The sequence below is a fragment of the Hippocampus bargibanti genome, linkage group LG14 (assembly GCF_051943395.1).
Source record: "Hippocampus bargibanti isolate YZ-2025 linkage group LG14, ASM5194339v1, whole genome shotgun sequence".
In the NCBI taxonomy this organism is placed as follows: Eukaryota; Metazoa; Chordata; class Actinopteri; order Syngnathiformes; family Syngnathidae; genus Hippocampus; species Hippocampus bargibanti.
The window spans coordinates 860,324-874,521 of NC_142747.1; the positions used below are offsets into that span (position 1 = coordinate 860,324).

Genomic DNA, 14,198 nt, shown 5'->3' on the forward strand with positions numbered 1-14,198 from the left:
GTCTAAATGTGTCCATTGCATTACTGTACCCAAGCAAACTCTATGAGCTGAAAGGATGCATTTTCTTCCCCTTCAGGTGGGCTCGACCGCGGTACAGGTGACCTCGGCCGAACGAACCCGTGTTCTTGGACAGCCTGTCTTCCTCAACGATGTCTACTATGCCTCAGAAATTGAGGAGATATGTCTGGTAGATGAGAGCCAGTTCACACTCACCATGGCCAATCAGGGCACACCACTTACTTTCATGCATCAGGAATGTGATGCCATTGTCCAGTCTATTATCCACATTCGAACGCGATGGGAGCTATCGCAGCCTGACTCCATTCCTCAGCATACCAAGATCCGACCCAAAGACGTTCCCGGCACCCTGTTAAATATTGCTCTGCTCAACCTCGGCAGTTCTGACCCCAGTCTCAGGTCAGTAGAGTGCAGCGGAATATTTATTTTTTCAGCAGTTTAAAAAAAAAAAAAAAGGAAATATTTACATACTGAAACCAATAATAAAGTTATCAAGTACAGAAGAGTGTATCAACTTTTTATTGTTTAAACATCGTATGCTATAGATGGAACATTATAGGAAAAAATACATTTTGCTGAGTAACAAATTAATATTATCAGACAGTAACTGAGTTAGTCATTAAATGGCTTTTTGAAAGAAGTCATCTGCAATTATAATTAATTGCTTTTTAAGTAACATTCTCCGCACTGCTTGCCCCTTCACTCACTCACTCACTCACTCACTCACTCACTCACTCACTCACTCACTCACTCACTCACTGCTGTAGTGATACGCTCTCTGTGTTTGCCAAGCGTAGACAGAATATTCCTTGACTCTGATCTTTTTTTTTTTTTTTTTTTAATTAATGGGGGGAGATTAATTTAAAATAAATATAATGTTCGTTTATAATAAAAGTCGTTGTCAACGCCTGGACTGATTGTGTCAGAAACATTCTTGGGGGTGCTGATTAACTCATTCGCTGCCAGACGTTCAAACATGTCCACTCCAGTGCCAGGGTTTTTGTCATTGTCATTCGAGATTTGGCCAGCGCTTTATTGGCACCCAAGCAAGAAAAAAAAAAGCCCGAACTAATTCGGGAATGGCACCCTGCCATATTTTCAATACCCAAATAAATTTGTGAATGAGTTAATCACTTATTTGTTGGAAAAGGGCTTACAAAGTATCGTGTAATCAATTACCCTCTTCGTGAAGCGAATATATGCCTTTTTTTTTAAATACCTTTTTTTAAAATATTAACATCAATCCTGTTTCCATTGTTGCTCAGATCTGCGGCTTATAACCTGTTGTGTGCTTTGACTTGCACCTTCAACCTGAAGATAGAAGGCCAGTTGTTGGAGACATCAGGCCTCTGCATTCCAGCCAACAACACTCTTTTTATCGTCTCTATCAGTAAAACACTAGCTGCCAATGAACCACATCTGACACTGGAGTTTCTGGAGGAGTGCATCTCTGGCTTCAGCAAATCTAGTAAGTACCTTCAGAGCCGTTGCTCATAGTAACTCAACCAAATCCAACTAAATAACATATGTGTTAGGTATTTGGATGGAAAGTAGGATGGACCGATGTTCCAAATGTCATTGTGGTCTGCAGTAGTGTGTGTAAAGCCAATCCAATGGAGTGAATTTCCTGCAGCTTGACGGACAGTTGAATAAATGCATGTTTCCTGTTCAGGTCAACCCAACTGGGTCCAGTCATCTCGGGACGGATGGACTGGACCCAGTTGGGTTGACCTAAATTACTGACAGAATTACTGATATAGCTTCCATCAGTCCGAAGGAATGCCCGCTCCTGAGGATTCAAAAAATTTGGGTCACTGACAACCTCCTTCCCAACATTTGATGTTTTATTGGGCCTATGCCCAGTTTGGGTGCTCTCCAATTGCTTGGAAATGTTTTCTAGTATTTTTTTTCAGTTGCAGCGTTTACATTTTACACGTGGCAAGTAATTAATATCCTCTCAACATCACCGTTGACTGAAATGTCAATGTCATCAAATTTCTTTTCTGCAGGCATTGAACTGAAGCACCTTTGTTTGGAGTACATGACACCGTGGCTGCTCAACCTCGTTCGCTTTTGTAAGCACAACGATGATGCCAAGCGGCAACGTGTCACTGCCATTTTAGACAAGCTCATTACTATGACCATCAACGAAAAGCAAATGTATCCATCCATTCAAGCTAAGATCTGGGGAAGCTTGGGCCAGGTGAGCGAATCACAGCAGTGATGGAAATGTATTGTGTATTTCATTTCATGGTCCAGAAAATGGACAGGTGGCTGGATAAGTGTTGAATTAATTTTGGATTTTTTTGCCCTTTGACCTGAAATGCTGTCATCGTGAATTTAGATTACAGATTTGTTGGACGTGGTGTTGGATTGCTTTATCAAAACCAGTGCGACAGGAGGCCTGGGCTCTATCAAGGCTGAGGTCATGGCTGATACAGCTGTGGCTTTGGCATCAGGAAATGTTAAACTGGTCTCCAGTAAGGTGAGGCTACGCCCTTTTGCGTCATGTCATTTTACTTGTTTTAGGCCCAAATAGTGAGGAAAAACAAGTTTTCAATCGCTGTTAACCGGGCACACTTTGCCAAAATATTGCTGTCAAATGTAAACCCATCATCCACAAACGCTCACTCTTAGCCAACTTGACTACTTCTTAGTTACTGTACTTCTTCAGTGAACTCAGACGTCATTTGGTTAACAAGTGAAACAGTTTTAATCACCCAACATAGATGTAATTGCCTTGATTCAGTTTTGGTGGATCCTGACAAAGGATACTGCATGAGTGAGAACCTTCCCTGAAGTACTCGTTTTACTTCATGACAAACCCAATATAAATCATTTAAGATGCGCAATGCAGCTGCAATGGGATGGTATTATTAGAGCATTTAACAAATGACACATTGAAGTAATTGATAAAGTGTATTAAAATTGGTCTGTAAAGGTGAATATACTTACCACTTGAAAAAATAAATCCATCGTTCATAACTTCAGTGGAAGAGCAGCAAACTCAACTTACTTGCTTCTGTTCTGTATCCCAGTTAGACTTGGAACTCATAAACAAAAAACAACAGAGACACAATAGTAAGCCCAGGCCCTGGCTCCGATTACTGTAGACAGCACTACTCCACTGAAAGAGTTCCATTGTTGATAGCAGGCGTGCTCAAAACGTCGATCGCGATCTACCAGTTGATCTCCAAGATACTTTTGGTAGATCGCATGACAAGGTGATGTGACATTGTCATGCGATTGTCATCGTCATCAACTGTTAATATTCAAATAAAGTTGACTTGTTTGGAAGACTAAATAGACGTCAGCCTATCAGCCATCCCTTCATTTAATCGATACAGCGGACAACCAGTCAGATGACATCTGACGTTACATCCTAATTTGTCCCTTGTTTTTTTCCTCTTAAACCAGGGGTGTCAAGCTCAAATTCACAGAGGGCGACAATAAAAAAAAAAGAATATTGTCGAGGGCCAGACCAATGTTTTTATTAATGTGTTTATGTTTTTATTATCTTTAAGATAGAGTAAACTACTGTATTAACAGTGTTTGAAATGACGTCTGCCCGCAGGCTTGGGGCGTACAACTTTTACGTCGGGCGTACAATTTTTTTTTTTTTCAAATCAACCGTTTATTTTTTTGATTTATTCAATAAAGCAAAAGCTACAAGCAAACGAACGATCGTTTGGCAATTTGCATACTCGGCACGGCAGCCAATCAGAAGCCTGTTTCGTGCCTCGGACTATACTGTGACTGTAAAGTGTACTTGAGAGTTTTGTGAGAGACAGGAAACAGAGCTGGAGGTGTTGAGGTTTTCTTTGGGAGTGACCAGGTTGGTTAGTATCAGGAATGAGTCCAGTAGAGGGACAACTCATATTAGAGGCTTTGGAGACAAAGTCAGACTGAGATGGTTTGGACATGTCCAGAGGAGAGACAGTGACTATATCGGGAGAAGGATGCTGAGCCTTGAACTGCCAGGCAGGAGACCGAGAGGAAGACCGAAGAGGAGGTTTATGGATGTGGTCAAAGAGGACATGAAGGTAGCTGGTGTGAGAGAAGAGGATGGACAAAACCGGGTCAGATGGAGGACAGTGATTCGCTGTGGCGACCCTTGAAGGGAAAAGCCGAAAGAAGAAGAGAGTCGTCTTATTGTGTTTCAAGTTGTGAAAAATGGGGCAGGCCACTTTATGGGAGGCTACTTTTCAGAGTTGTCTGCCCTGATGGCAACTCACTTTTACTCATGAGTTTCAGACACTGGTATTAACCATTCTAATATATTACTAATGGGTTTATCGTGATCGTTCATCCCTGGCTCATGGCTTCTACGGGTGTTGATGGCAGAGGATGGTTAAATCAGCAGGATGCCAGGTGTTGGACAGAAAGTTAGTTTAATCTTCTATCTGACGTATCAGGAAGTCCAAACCAAAACGAAATGATGCAAAAAGATGTTTAAAGATGTTCGTATAGCGAATTACCCCAACAATTACAATTGAATTTTTGCTTAAATGTTGAAACCAGAACAGGTTTAAGAAAAGAAAATACGTAATAAAAACTCTAACTGAAAAAAATATCAGACTTCTATATCTTCCAGGTTGAGCGAACGCTGGCGCGTGTGGCTGCCGCTGCTCATCCGCAGAAGAAAATATCCTGTGACTGTAGTGTCCTTGAGAGTTTTGAAAGGTGCTTATAAATGAAATTTTGCTCGAAAGGCAGCCACTGTCGCGGCGCCATCTTGAAGTCATCAGAACAATATATATATACAGTGAGACCTCAACTAACGAACGCCTTATAATACGAACTTTTCGACCACCGAGTATCGCCAATGCCGGAGCATTTTCGGCAATCAAAACAGACAGTTGCGGCACTCGTAGAAAAATGCTGCAGCAATTGCGGGACGATTGCCACACATGGAGGCTGCTCCATTTCCCTTCTGTTCGTGTTTTTAAGACAACAATACACACTTTGTGTCTTTAAAAACTATGTATTTTAAACCTTACACTTACAGTGGGTTCAATGTGTTTCGATTAATTCTACAAGAACTAAGAAATTATTTTTGGTTGAATTTTTATTATTTATTTGTTGTTCTTTGTGACAGGTCATTGGCCGAATGTGCAAGATCATCGACAAGACCTGCTTGTCGCCAACGCCAACGCTGGAGCAGCACCTGATGTGGGATGACATAGCCATTCTGGCACGCTACATGCTAATGCTTTCATTCAACAACTCTTTGGATGTTGCTGCCCACCTGCCATACCTGTTCCATGTTGTGACCCTGCTGGTAGCCACTGGGCCCTTGTCCCTCAGGGCTTCTACCCATGGTTTAGTTATCAACATAATTCATTCCCTTTGTACTTGCTCACAGCTTAACTTCAGCGGTGAGGACTTCGTCTAATCATATTGCCATCGATAGCATTAAAGGACAACCGACATCACTTTTTTGTTTCCTAACTGACATCAGAAAAACGTTTTATAGCATCTAAAATACCCAAAACACACAGGATGATATTTTTAGTCAATTGCAAAACACCAATAAAAATGACTTAAAGTGTCCAAAATCTGCAAAAAAAATGAACCCGGAAGTGGCCAGTTTCAGAAGGTCCCGTCCCCTTGTTCATGGCGTCACCCCAAGACGTCTTACCTTGCTGGAGAATCAAAACAATGGCTTCAGATTGGGAGAATATGCTTTCTTGTTACTCATCCAGTAATGAATATGATTCAAATAGTTCTGAAGAGGAAAACATACATGTTTGCAATCGATTAAATAATTTATTCCGTGTCATTTTGAGGCAATAGGGGGGGAAATGTAGCACTAAAAAGAGGCAGAAAATGGCGACAAAACTCCGAATTAATCAGCCCGTTTCCACAGGCTGATTAATTCCTTACACGGAGCTTTGTCACCCTCTTCTGCCTCTTTTTGGTGCAACACGAAGTTTTCAGGAAAATGCATTGACGTGTCAGGGGCGTTCCTTCAGTGACGTAGGATGGGGACTCATCACCAACTCAAAAACAAGCCTTCCGGAATATTCAGCGCCAGTCTTAAAGTGTAAAATATAGCTATATGCGGTGGAATCTTTGTAAAATATGCTCAGTACAAGTAATTTGAAGCCATTTGACAAATTATGGACACAACTTGTCCGGAGACGTCGGTTGTCCTTTAATGGTGATGCCTAACTTTATAATTTGAAAAAAAAAAAAAACATTCTAAGAGGGTTGTTTCTCATTTTGTAGAAGAGACAAAACAAGTGCTGCGTTTGAGTCTGACAGAGTTCTCCTTGCCCAAGTTTTACCTGCTCTTTGGAATCAGCAAAGTTAAATCAGCAGCTGTGATTGCCTTCCGCTCCAGCTACAGAGACCGCTCCTTCTCCCCGGGGTCATACGAAAGGGAGACTTTTGCCCTTTCGTCCCTGGAGACTGTCACAGAGGCCTTACTGGAAATCATGGAGGTCAGTCATTTTTCCATCACCTCGGTGATTGTTGGAGGAAGTCTTGTTAGTTACCGCATTGCTTTTTAATGGGTTTTGCACATTTTCAATAGGCTTGTATGAGGGACATCCCATCTTGTAAGTGGTTGGACCAGTGGACTGAGCTTGCGCAGAAGTATGGCAGTTATTTGTCCTTATTATTGGATAGGAACCACGATTGTTCTTGTTATGTTTAATCCTGAGTTTACTTGTGACCAGGTTTGCCTTCCAGTACAATCCATCTCTCCAGCCCAGAGCCCTCGTGGTGTTTGGTTGTATCAGTAAGCGGGTCAGCCACGGTCAAATAAAGCAGATCATCCGAATCCTTAGCAAGGCCAGCCCTCTCCTCAGCATAGACCGGGTCAGAGGGAGCACTTGTTTGTCATTGGATGTTTTATGCCTTTGAGTTATACAAAAGACGTTTTTTTTTTTCACACCATATTTTTCATATTCTTAGGGTCTTGAGAGCTGTCTGAAAGGTCCTGACAATTACAACAGCCAAGTATTGATTGAGGCCACTGTCATTGCACTGACCAAACTGCAGCCTCTTCTCAGCAAGGTAAGGTCTGAGGACATTTTCCATAAACAGTATGCGTATGTAGCTGTTTGAGTGGTTTGTACAAGTTTCGTGTTTGACCTTTTATTTTTATTTTTTAATCAGCATTGTACTCATTCATTCACTGCCAAACGAAGTGCAAAACTGCATCCACTACTGTGCCAGGGTTTTTGTCGTTTTCACTCAAATTGCAGGACCCACAGAAGATTGACTTTTATGACTACATAAACATTCAATGCAGCGTAAGAAACCTTAGACTCGCTTCTTTCACCAGAAAAAAAAAAAGTTTATTTTGAACTTACTTGGTTGTAGAGATATCTACATCGAAAGTGGAGGCTGCTGTACAAAAGGTTGGAGGGAAAAACATTGCCAGAGGGCTGACCGAAGCTTGAAACGCACACCCTCGCTAGAAAAAAACAAAACCCGAACACATTCGTGAATGGCACTCTACATCATGCTTTTCAATGCCCGAATAAATTCGGGAATGGCAGTGAATGAGTTAAAAAAAACTTGACCCACAAGCAAAAAGTGATTTCATTTATTTTTGGCAGAATTTTTCAGCATACCATATTTTCGGGACTTTGCTCCACAGTCTATGTTGCACCGATCAGTGGCTCCATAGTCTCAATCTTATTTTTGGGAGCAAATGTATTTCTCAACACCCAAGAACAGTCAACTCATCGCCGTAATCCCTGGCCTTTCATACCATCCGAGTGCCTGCTGGTTCACTCTGATCCTCTAAAAATTAACAACATTGTTGAAATGTGCTCTTGGCTTACGAATTGACTACTAGCAACATCCCAGGTGAGAGAAGCGGATCTTGGATTATTGCCGGTTCTGCTTGGCGCTATAGGTACAAAGGAAATGGCAACAAAAGCGGAGCAGCTGAAATGGGCTATAGCTCGGCTCAGATAAATGCTTACACTCCAACTCTGCTGCCAATGCAACACCTGATCAATTACACACAAAACATTTGATGTGGATAAACAAGTAGCGCAAAATTGCTGTGGTCAGCATTGTTTCACTTTCATCACAAGGGTCATGGGTTTGCGAGGAACTCTTCTCGCAGTAGGCGGAGTACCCTCTGTACTGGTCTACTTTTAGCCAAAAATATCAAAATTCGTTGGGCCGCAGCTTCCAAACCCCAGCTCCAATGGACCTAAAATATGAGATTTAATGTATCAACAAGTACACCAAACTTCATGAAAAACTAATTACACTTCGATGAGCCCATTGCATGAATTGGCATAGACCCATAAAAACATTTACGGCGGTTCCTTGTATGTCCACTCGGTACTGCTAACGATCGATTCCTGCAATGTTCTGTAAACTTTTGCAGTAACAACTCTAATAAATGTAACTGGAAGCTCCGCGCTCCCAAATATGAGATTTTTTTACTTGCGAAAATGACCAAGTAAACTACGCGTCAAGCAACAGATCCAGAATTATTCGTAACGCATGGTCAATAAAATAGATCGATGAATTATCTCATGCTATTCGCAAGCACTCTTTATAATAATAATAATAATAATACTACGTCTGTGTAAGCTCTCAGTCGTACAGGAGTGGTCCATCGATGAGAAGGTTTCTTCAGCCGTCATCTGTCCTTTTTGAAGGTGTCGGACGTTTCGTCTCCTAGCTGGTTTAGATATGTGGACGATACTTTTGTCATAATTAAAAAACAAGAAATTCAATCCTTCACAGATCACCTCAACTCTGTAGACATCAACATTAAATTTACTCGTGAGGACATTAAAGAGAACCAACTAGCCTTCTTGGATTGTAAAGTCATTATAAAAGAGGACAGAGCGCTAAAAACACAAGTCTTTAGGAAGGCTACGCACACTGACCAATACTTACTTTTTGACTCTAACCACCCTTTACAACACAAACTAGGAGTTATCAGAACCCTCCAGCTTAGGGCTAAACTAATACCAACAAGCATTGAAGGTAGAGAAAATGAGTCAAAACATATCAGGAGAGCACTCACTAACTGTGGGTACCCTCAGTGGTCGTTTAACAAATGTCAGAAAGAAAGAATAGGGAATGAAACCAATAATTCTGAAGATACAAAAAGGAGAGGAGTAGCAGTACCTTACATTGCAGGAGTTTCTGAAAAATTACAGAGTCCTTTGGCAACATAAAATTCCTACTTATTTCAAACCGATAAACACTTTAAGGCAAAAATTAGTGCATCCAAAAGATAGGCTACCAAATGAAAAACAAAGTCATGTAGTTTATTCCATACATTGTAAGAATGAAAATTGTAAAGAGCAGTACATTGGGGAGACTCAACAAATTCTCAAAAAAAGACTTTATCAACATCGCAGGGATAATACTAGTGGGCCTCAATCGGCAGTACATTTGCACCTAAAAGCTAGCAACCACTCATTTGACGACAATGAGGTTAAAATCTTAGCGAAAGAACATAGATGGTTTGAAATGGTTTCTCATCAAACAAAAAAATCCTTCATGAAAGCGGTCTGGTGGGGTGAGGTTCAATGTGGATCGTTCATACAAGAACCTGCTTAGGCAAAACAGGTTAGGCAACTTTCGCAATGCTGATGAGGGTCGTGATGCTGATGAGGTGATACCGGGGGGAGTGGGGGTAATAGGCCAGTCGTTAGTCAGGAATGTAGGAACAATCAGTGGGGCCACAGGGAGTGGTCCTCTGCTCCCCCCAACCTGAGAGTAGGGACCTATCATAGCTGTGTCCGGCGCCGCCATGTCTGGACATTAGGGATTTATAAATAGGGCCGATACGACCAGTCAGACTTTAGTTCGCTGACGAAGCCTCTTGGATAGGAGGCGAAACGTCCGAAAACCTTCAACAAAGTACAGATGACGGCTGAAGAAACCTTCTCATCGATAATAATAATAATACATTTAATTTCAAAGCGCCTTACAAAACTCTCAAGGATGATTATACAGTCCAGTTTATTTAATTACAATCCAATAGTAAATTTATTATACATAAAATAAGGTATAAATTGTGTAATTTTAAGGCTTATTTAGTCGAAAATTATGTTTTATGGGGGATTATTCTCATTTTAATTGTTTCCTATGGTGAATTAATGTTTGGAAGACATACTTTTCGCCTTACACACACTTTCTGGGAAGCAATTCAGTTCTTAAGATGTTCTTGATCTTAAGTGAACGCTGGCACGTGTTGCTGCCGCTGCTCACCCGCAGAAAAAAAATATCCTGTGACTGTAAAGTGTCCTTGAGAGTTTTGAAAGGCGCTTATAAATGAAATGTATTATTATTACTCTTGAGTGAAAGTATCACTGTATTTCCTCTTCCTTTCATAATTTTGCTGTGTTACTTCGGCGTAGAGTGAACGCTGGCGCGAATGTCTCCCGCTGCTCACCCGCACAAAAAAAAAGTTCTCATCCCGTGACTGTAAAGTGTCCTTCTTTCATGAGTTTAATCGTGCACATGAGTCAGCATTAAGTATTGTTCGAAGCAAACACGTTAGTTGCCTCATATGTTTACCACTGCTAAAACGGCAGCAACTGTTGGTCATTTCTACCATTTGTAGGTTTTGCAGATTTGCTATAACTTGGTACAATATGTATAATATTTATATGATATAATGTCAGTAACTTCAACGTCATCTTCCTCTCTCTGTTTTGTTTCTGTATGTCTGACCAAAGGAGTCTCCGATGCATAAAGCTCTGTTTTGGGTGGCAGTAGCTGTCCTTCAATTGGATGAAGTAAACCTGTACTCTGCTGGAACTGCTTTGCTGGAACAGAACCTACACACTCTGGACACAATGCGCGTCTTCAATGATAAGGTAAAAAAATAAAATAAACAATTAGGACAAAAAAACCACGACAATTATCCAATTTTGTTTATGCTATTTTGGCTGGAAACTGTCGTTGTTCGCATAATGTATGATGATTTTATGATGTTGTTTCTTGATAGGAAGACTTAATAAATCACTTCATGGCACTGGATCCTCTCTTCTCGTTCTTATGACAGATGGTCAGTAAATTCATCAAGCAACCCATCTATTTTTTGTCTCCTTCAGAGTCCAGAAGAAGTGTTCAAGGAGATCAGGCACCCAGTGGAATGGCACTGTAAGCAGATGGATCACTTTGTGGGCCTTAACTTCAGCGCCAACTTCAACTTTGCTCTTGTGGGCCACCTACTCAAAGGTAAAGACTCCAACGGAGTTCATATCATTGGGAAAGATTTCCGCTACATTTTGGCTGAATTTACACATTAAATCGTAAAGTGTATTCACACCTGCACTCTTTGGCCTTCAAACGGACCAGTGTTCATTTCCCATGTGCACTCAAATGAATCCTGCTACGGATAAAACAACTGGACAGAGACCCACTTTGATTTTATTTTATTGTTATTTTTTTCATGGTCTTGCTGCGCTTCAACACTAAATAGCGGAAACGAGCGCTCGTTTTCACATTTGTGTTTTGCCAATGGAGAAATGTGTGTGTCAAAGAGCACACTTTGAATGGATCTAGGACAAGCTAACATTTTGGATGTACTACTTACTTGTGACGTCTGTGGTCTTGGTTACCAGGTTACAGACATCCATCAGCCACCACGGTAGCAAGAACAGTGAGAATCCTGCACACGCTGCTGGCTCTCATCAGCAAGCACCTAAAATGTGACAAGTTTGAAGTCAATACTCAGAGCGTGGCTTATTTGGCCGGTACATAACAAACCTCGTCCAGTTTAGATTTCCCATCTTTTTTGTGGCGAAAATCATAACTTGTTTTTTCTTTGTAGCACTTCTTACTGTTTCTGAGGAGGTCCGAAGTCGCTGCAGCCTCAAACACAGAAAGTCGCTACTGATTTCAGACCTCTCAATGGAACCTGTACCAATGGAGACCTACTCCAGTCTCATCAGTGATCCAAGCTGCAGGTGAGCCGACAGAGCGTATACTGACACAAAAAGAAGTCTGAATTACAGTGATATCTTGGTTCACGAACTTCATTGTGTGTAAGGCGAAAAGTGTGTATCCCAAACATTAAGTTCCCATAGGAAACAATTAAAATAATCCATTCCCACGTCCCCATAAAACATAATTTTGGACTTTCTAATTTTCTAAGCCTTAAAACTCCACAAAATATACCTCATTTTATGTATAATAAATGTGTTATGGTATTGTAATTAAAGAAATAATCTGTACTGTATAATAAAGTCGTTTTATTTACCTTCGTGACGGTCTTTGCTGGCTTGATGGAATGGAGTGGCCGGTTTCATCAGCATTAAACACTTGATGAGGAACGTAGCCTTCTTCTTCCACCAAGTTGAGGAATGATTCCTTGTAAGCTTTGGCAGCTTTATCGTCAGAACTGGCTGCCTCACCATGACGAATGACACTATGAATCCCTGTACGACGCTTAAAGTTCTTGAACCATCTGTGGCTAGCCTTGAAATCATCAATGGATGACGAAATTCCAGGTGTCCTCTTGACGATATCCGAGTGAAGTTGCCGTGCTTTCTGTGCGATAATTTTACCTAGTTCCTCATCAATTGTGTTCTGTTTAGCTGGGTTGATAGCTTTTTGCATCAAGTGTACAGATGGTTTGTGCGGGTTATTTCTGGAGCCTGATTGATGGGATATTTTAACCTTGCAGTCTATACTCTGCCTTTGAACTATCAATAACGTTAAAATGTCGTATGCCTATCTATTTTTATTTTCAGCTCTGTGTTTCTGTAACCCCCGTCCGTCCGTCCGTCCCCCTCACTGCTGCGTTCTTGACCAATCATGTGCGGCTTTACATATTCCCTGCATTTTAAACCATTTCTTCTCTTTGTCTTTTTCTCTTCAGTTTTCATGTCATCTAGCCGTGATTAGTTTTGCCCTACGTTTTATTCTCTCCCTTACAGAACGCTGCGAGAAACTCAACCATGGACCTCCCCTCAGGTTTCGGAACGCTACCTTTCCGCTCATCATTACCCCACAGTCGGGCAGATCAGCCCTCGCACACGCAAGTCAATGAGTCTGGACATGGGTCAGCCTTCGCAAGCTACTACAAAGAAGCTTCTGGGTATGACTTCATCTGGAGTGCACCTTGATCTTTCATCTAGGTTTACGGACGCTCCCCAATTTACGAACATTCGAGTTACGAAAAACGGACATTTTTGCGGATACTGTATGTCGAAAAATATTTGGACAGAAATGCTGGAAGTTATATTTTGTATTGCGCGCCACTTTCCGGCCGAGCTTGCTTGCGGTTGGCTGCGTACTGTTTTTCATGCACGCACGCACGCACGCAGACACATTGGAGGTTTCAAGGGCTGGAAGTTTACGCGACGGACACCACGGCTGACCAATCAGCGGCAGACTATGACAACAAGTTCAGGCCGATCTGCCGAGCTCGCTTACAATTGGCTGCGTTGAGAATGTGGGCGGGGAGAAAATCTCTCTTACCAGTTGACGCTCTGAGGAGGAGGCGCCGAGCTCGCTTATGATTGGCTGATGTGGGCAGGGAGGAAATCCCTCTACCCAGTTGACACTCCAGGAGGACACGGTGCAAAACAAAAAGTACAGTAATTGCTGACTGAAGACCCAAGGATATGTGTTATCGTACGACAGTAGGTGTGAATTTATTTTACCACTGTGTTTTATACTTTATACGACTTAAACAGACATTCCATATAAAATATAGCACTGAAGCAACTTAGGACCAAATTGACATTACGAACGGCCGCTCGGAACGTATCTCGTTCATAAAGTGGGGAGCGCCTATGCTGTAAATACATTTTCTTATGGTTCTATGTTTTGTAGGAACCAGGAAGAGCTTTGATCATCTTATATCCGACTCCAAAGCACCAAAGAGATCCGAAATGGAATCTGGAATGACAACACCACCGAAAATGAGGCGGGTTGCCGAAAACGACTATGAGATGGGTACGTCAGACCTCGGAGCGTTTTCTTAATGCTGTTGCGCAAAACACTTTGCTGACATTTGCTGTCGTTCATCAATGAAGAAACGCAAAGAATTGGAAACTCCCACCTTCGCAAAGTGTCTGTCTCAGAGTCCAATGTTCTGCTGGATGAGGAGGTGCTAACTGATCCAAAGATCCAGGCTCTCCTTCTCACTGTGCTGGTGAGGAAGCACAAAGTGTTCTTTCTGCTTGTCAAGTACTTGTGCTAATGGTTACACGTGCTCATTTTTTAAC

At 41.7% G+C, this 14,198-nt stretch overlaps 1 protein-coding gene across 5 annotated transcripts in view; it reads left to right on the forward strand.

Annotated features, from left to right (window-relative positions):
• nf1a (neurofibromin 1a) overlaps nucleotides 1–14,198 on the forward strand; it is a 92,817-nt gene that overhangs the window by 70,570 nt on the left and 8,049 nt on the right. For all 5 annotated transcript variants that reach the window (XM_089013178.1, XM_089013177.1, XM_089013179.1 and 2 more), the window contains 16 exons: nucleotides 77–417; nucleotides 1,284–1,486; nucleotides 2,028–2,221; nucleotides 2,363–2,503; nucleotides 5,117–5,396; nucleotides 6,250–6,464; nucleotides 6,557–6,618; nucleotides 6,702–6,843; nucleotides 6,940–7,041; nucleotides 10,695–10,835; nucleotides 11,073–11,199; nucleotides 11,586–11,717; nucleotides 11,795–11,930; nucleotides 12,903–13,063; nucleotides 13,804–13,926; nucleotides 14,007–14,125. In XM_089013178.1, the coding sequence (XP_088869304.1) occupies nucleotides 77–417; nucleotides 1,284–1,486; nucleotides 2,028–2,221; nucleotides 2,363–2,503; nucleotides 5,117–5,396; nucleotides 6,250–6,464; nucleotides 6,557–6,618; nucleotides 6,702–6,843; nucleotides 6,940–7,041; nucleotides 10,695–10,835; nucleotides 11,073–11,199; nucleotides 11,586–11,717; nucleotides 11,795–11,930; nucleotides 12,903–13,063; nucleotides 13,804–13,926; nucleotides 14,007–14,125 (2,619 nt within the window). The remainder of the gene's footprint in view (nucleotides 1–76; nucleotides 418–1,283; nucleotides 1,487–2,027; nucleotides 2,222–2,362; nucleotides 2,504–5,116; nucleotides 5,397–6,249; nucleotides 6,465–6,556; nucleotides 6,619–6,701; nucleotides 6,844–6,939; nucleotides 7,042–10,694; nucleotides 10,836–11,072; nucleotides 11,200–11,585; nucleotides 11,718–11,794; nucleotides 11,931–12,902; nucleotides 13,064–13,803; nucleotides 13,927–14,006; nucleotides 14,126–14,198) is intronic.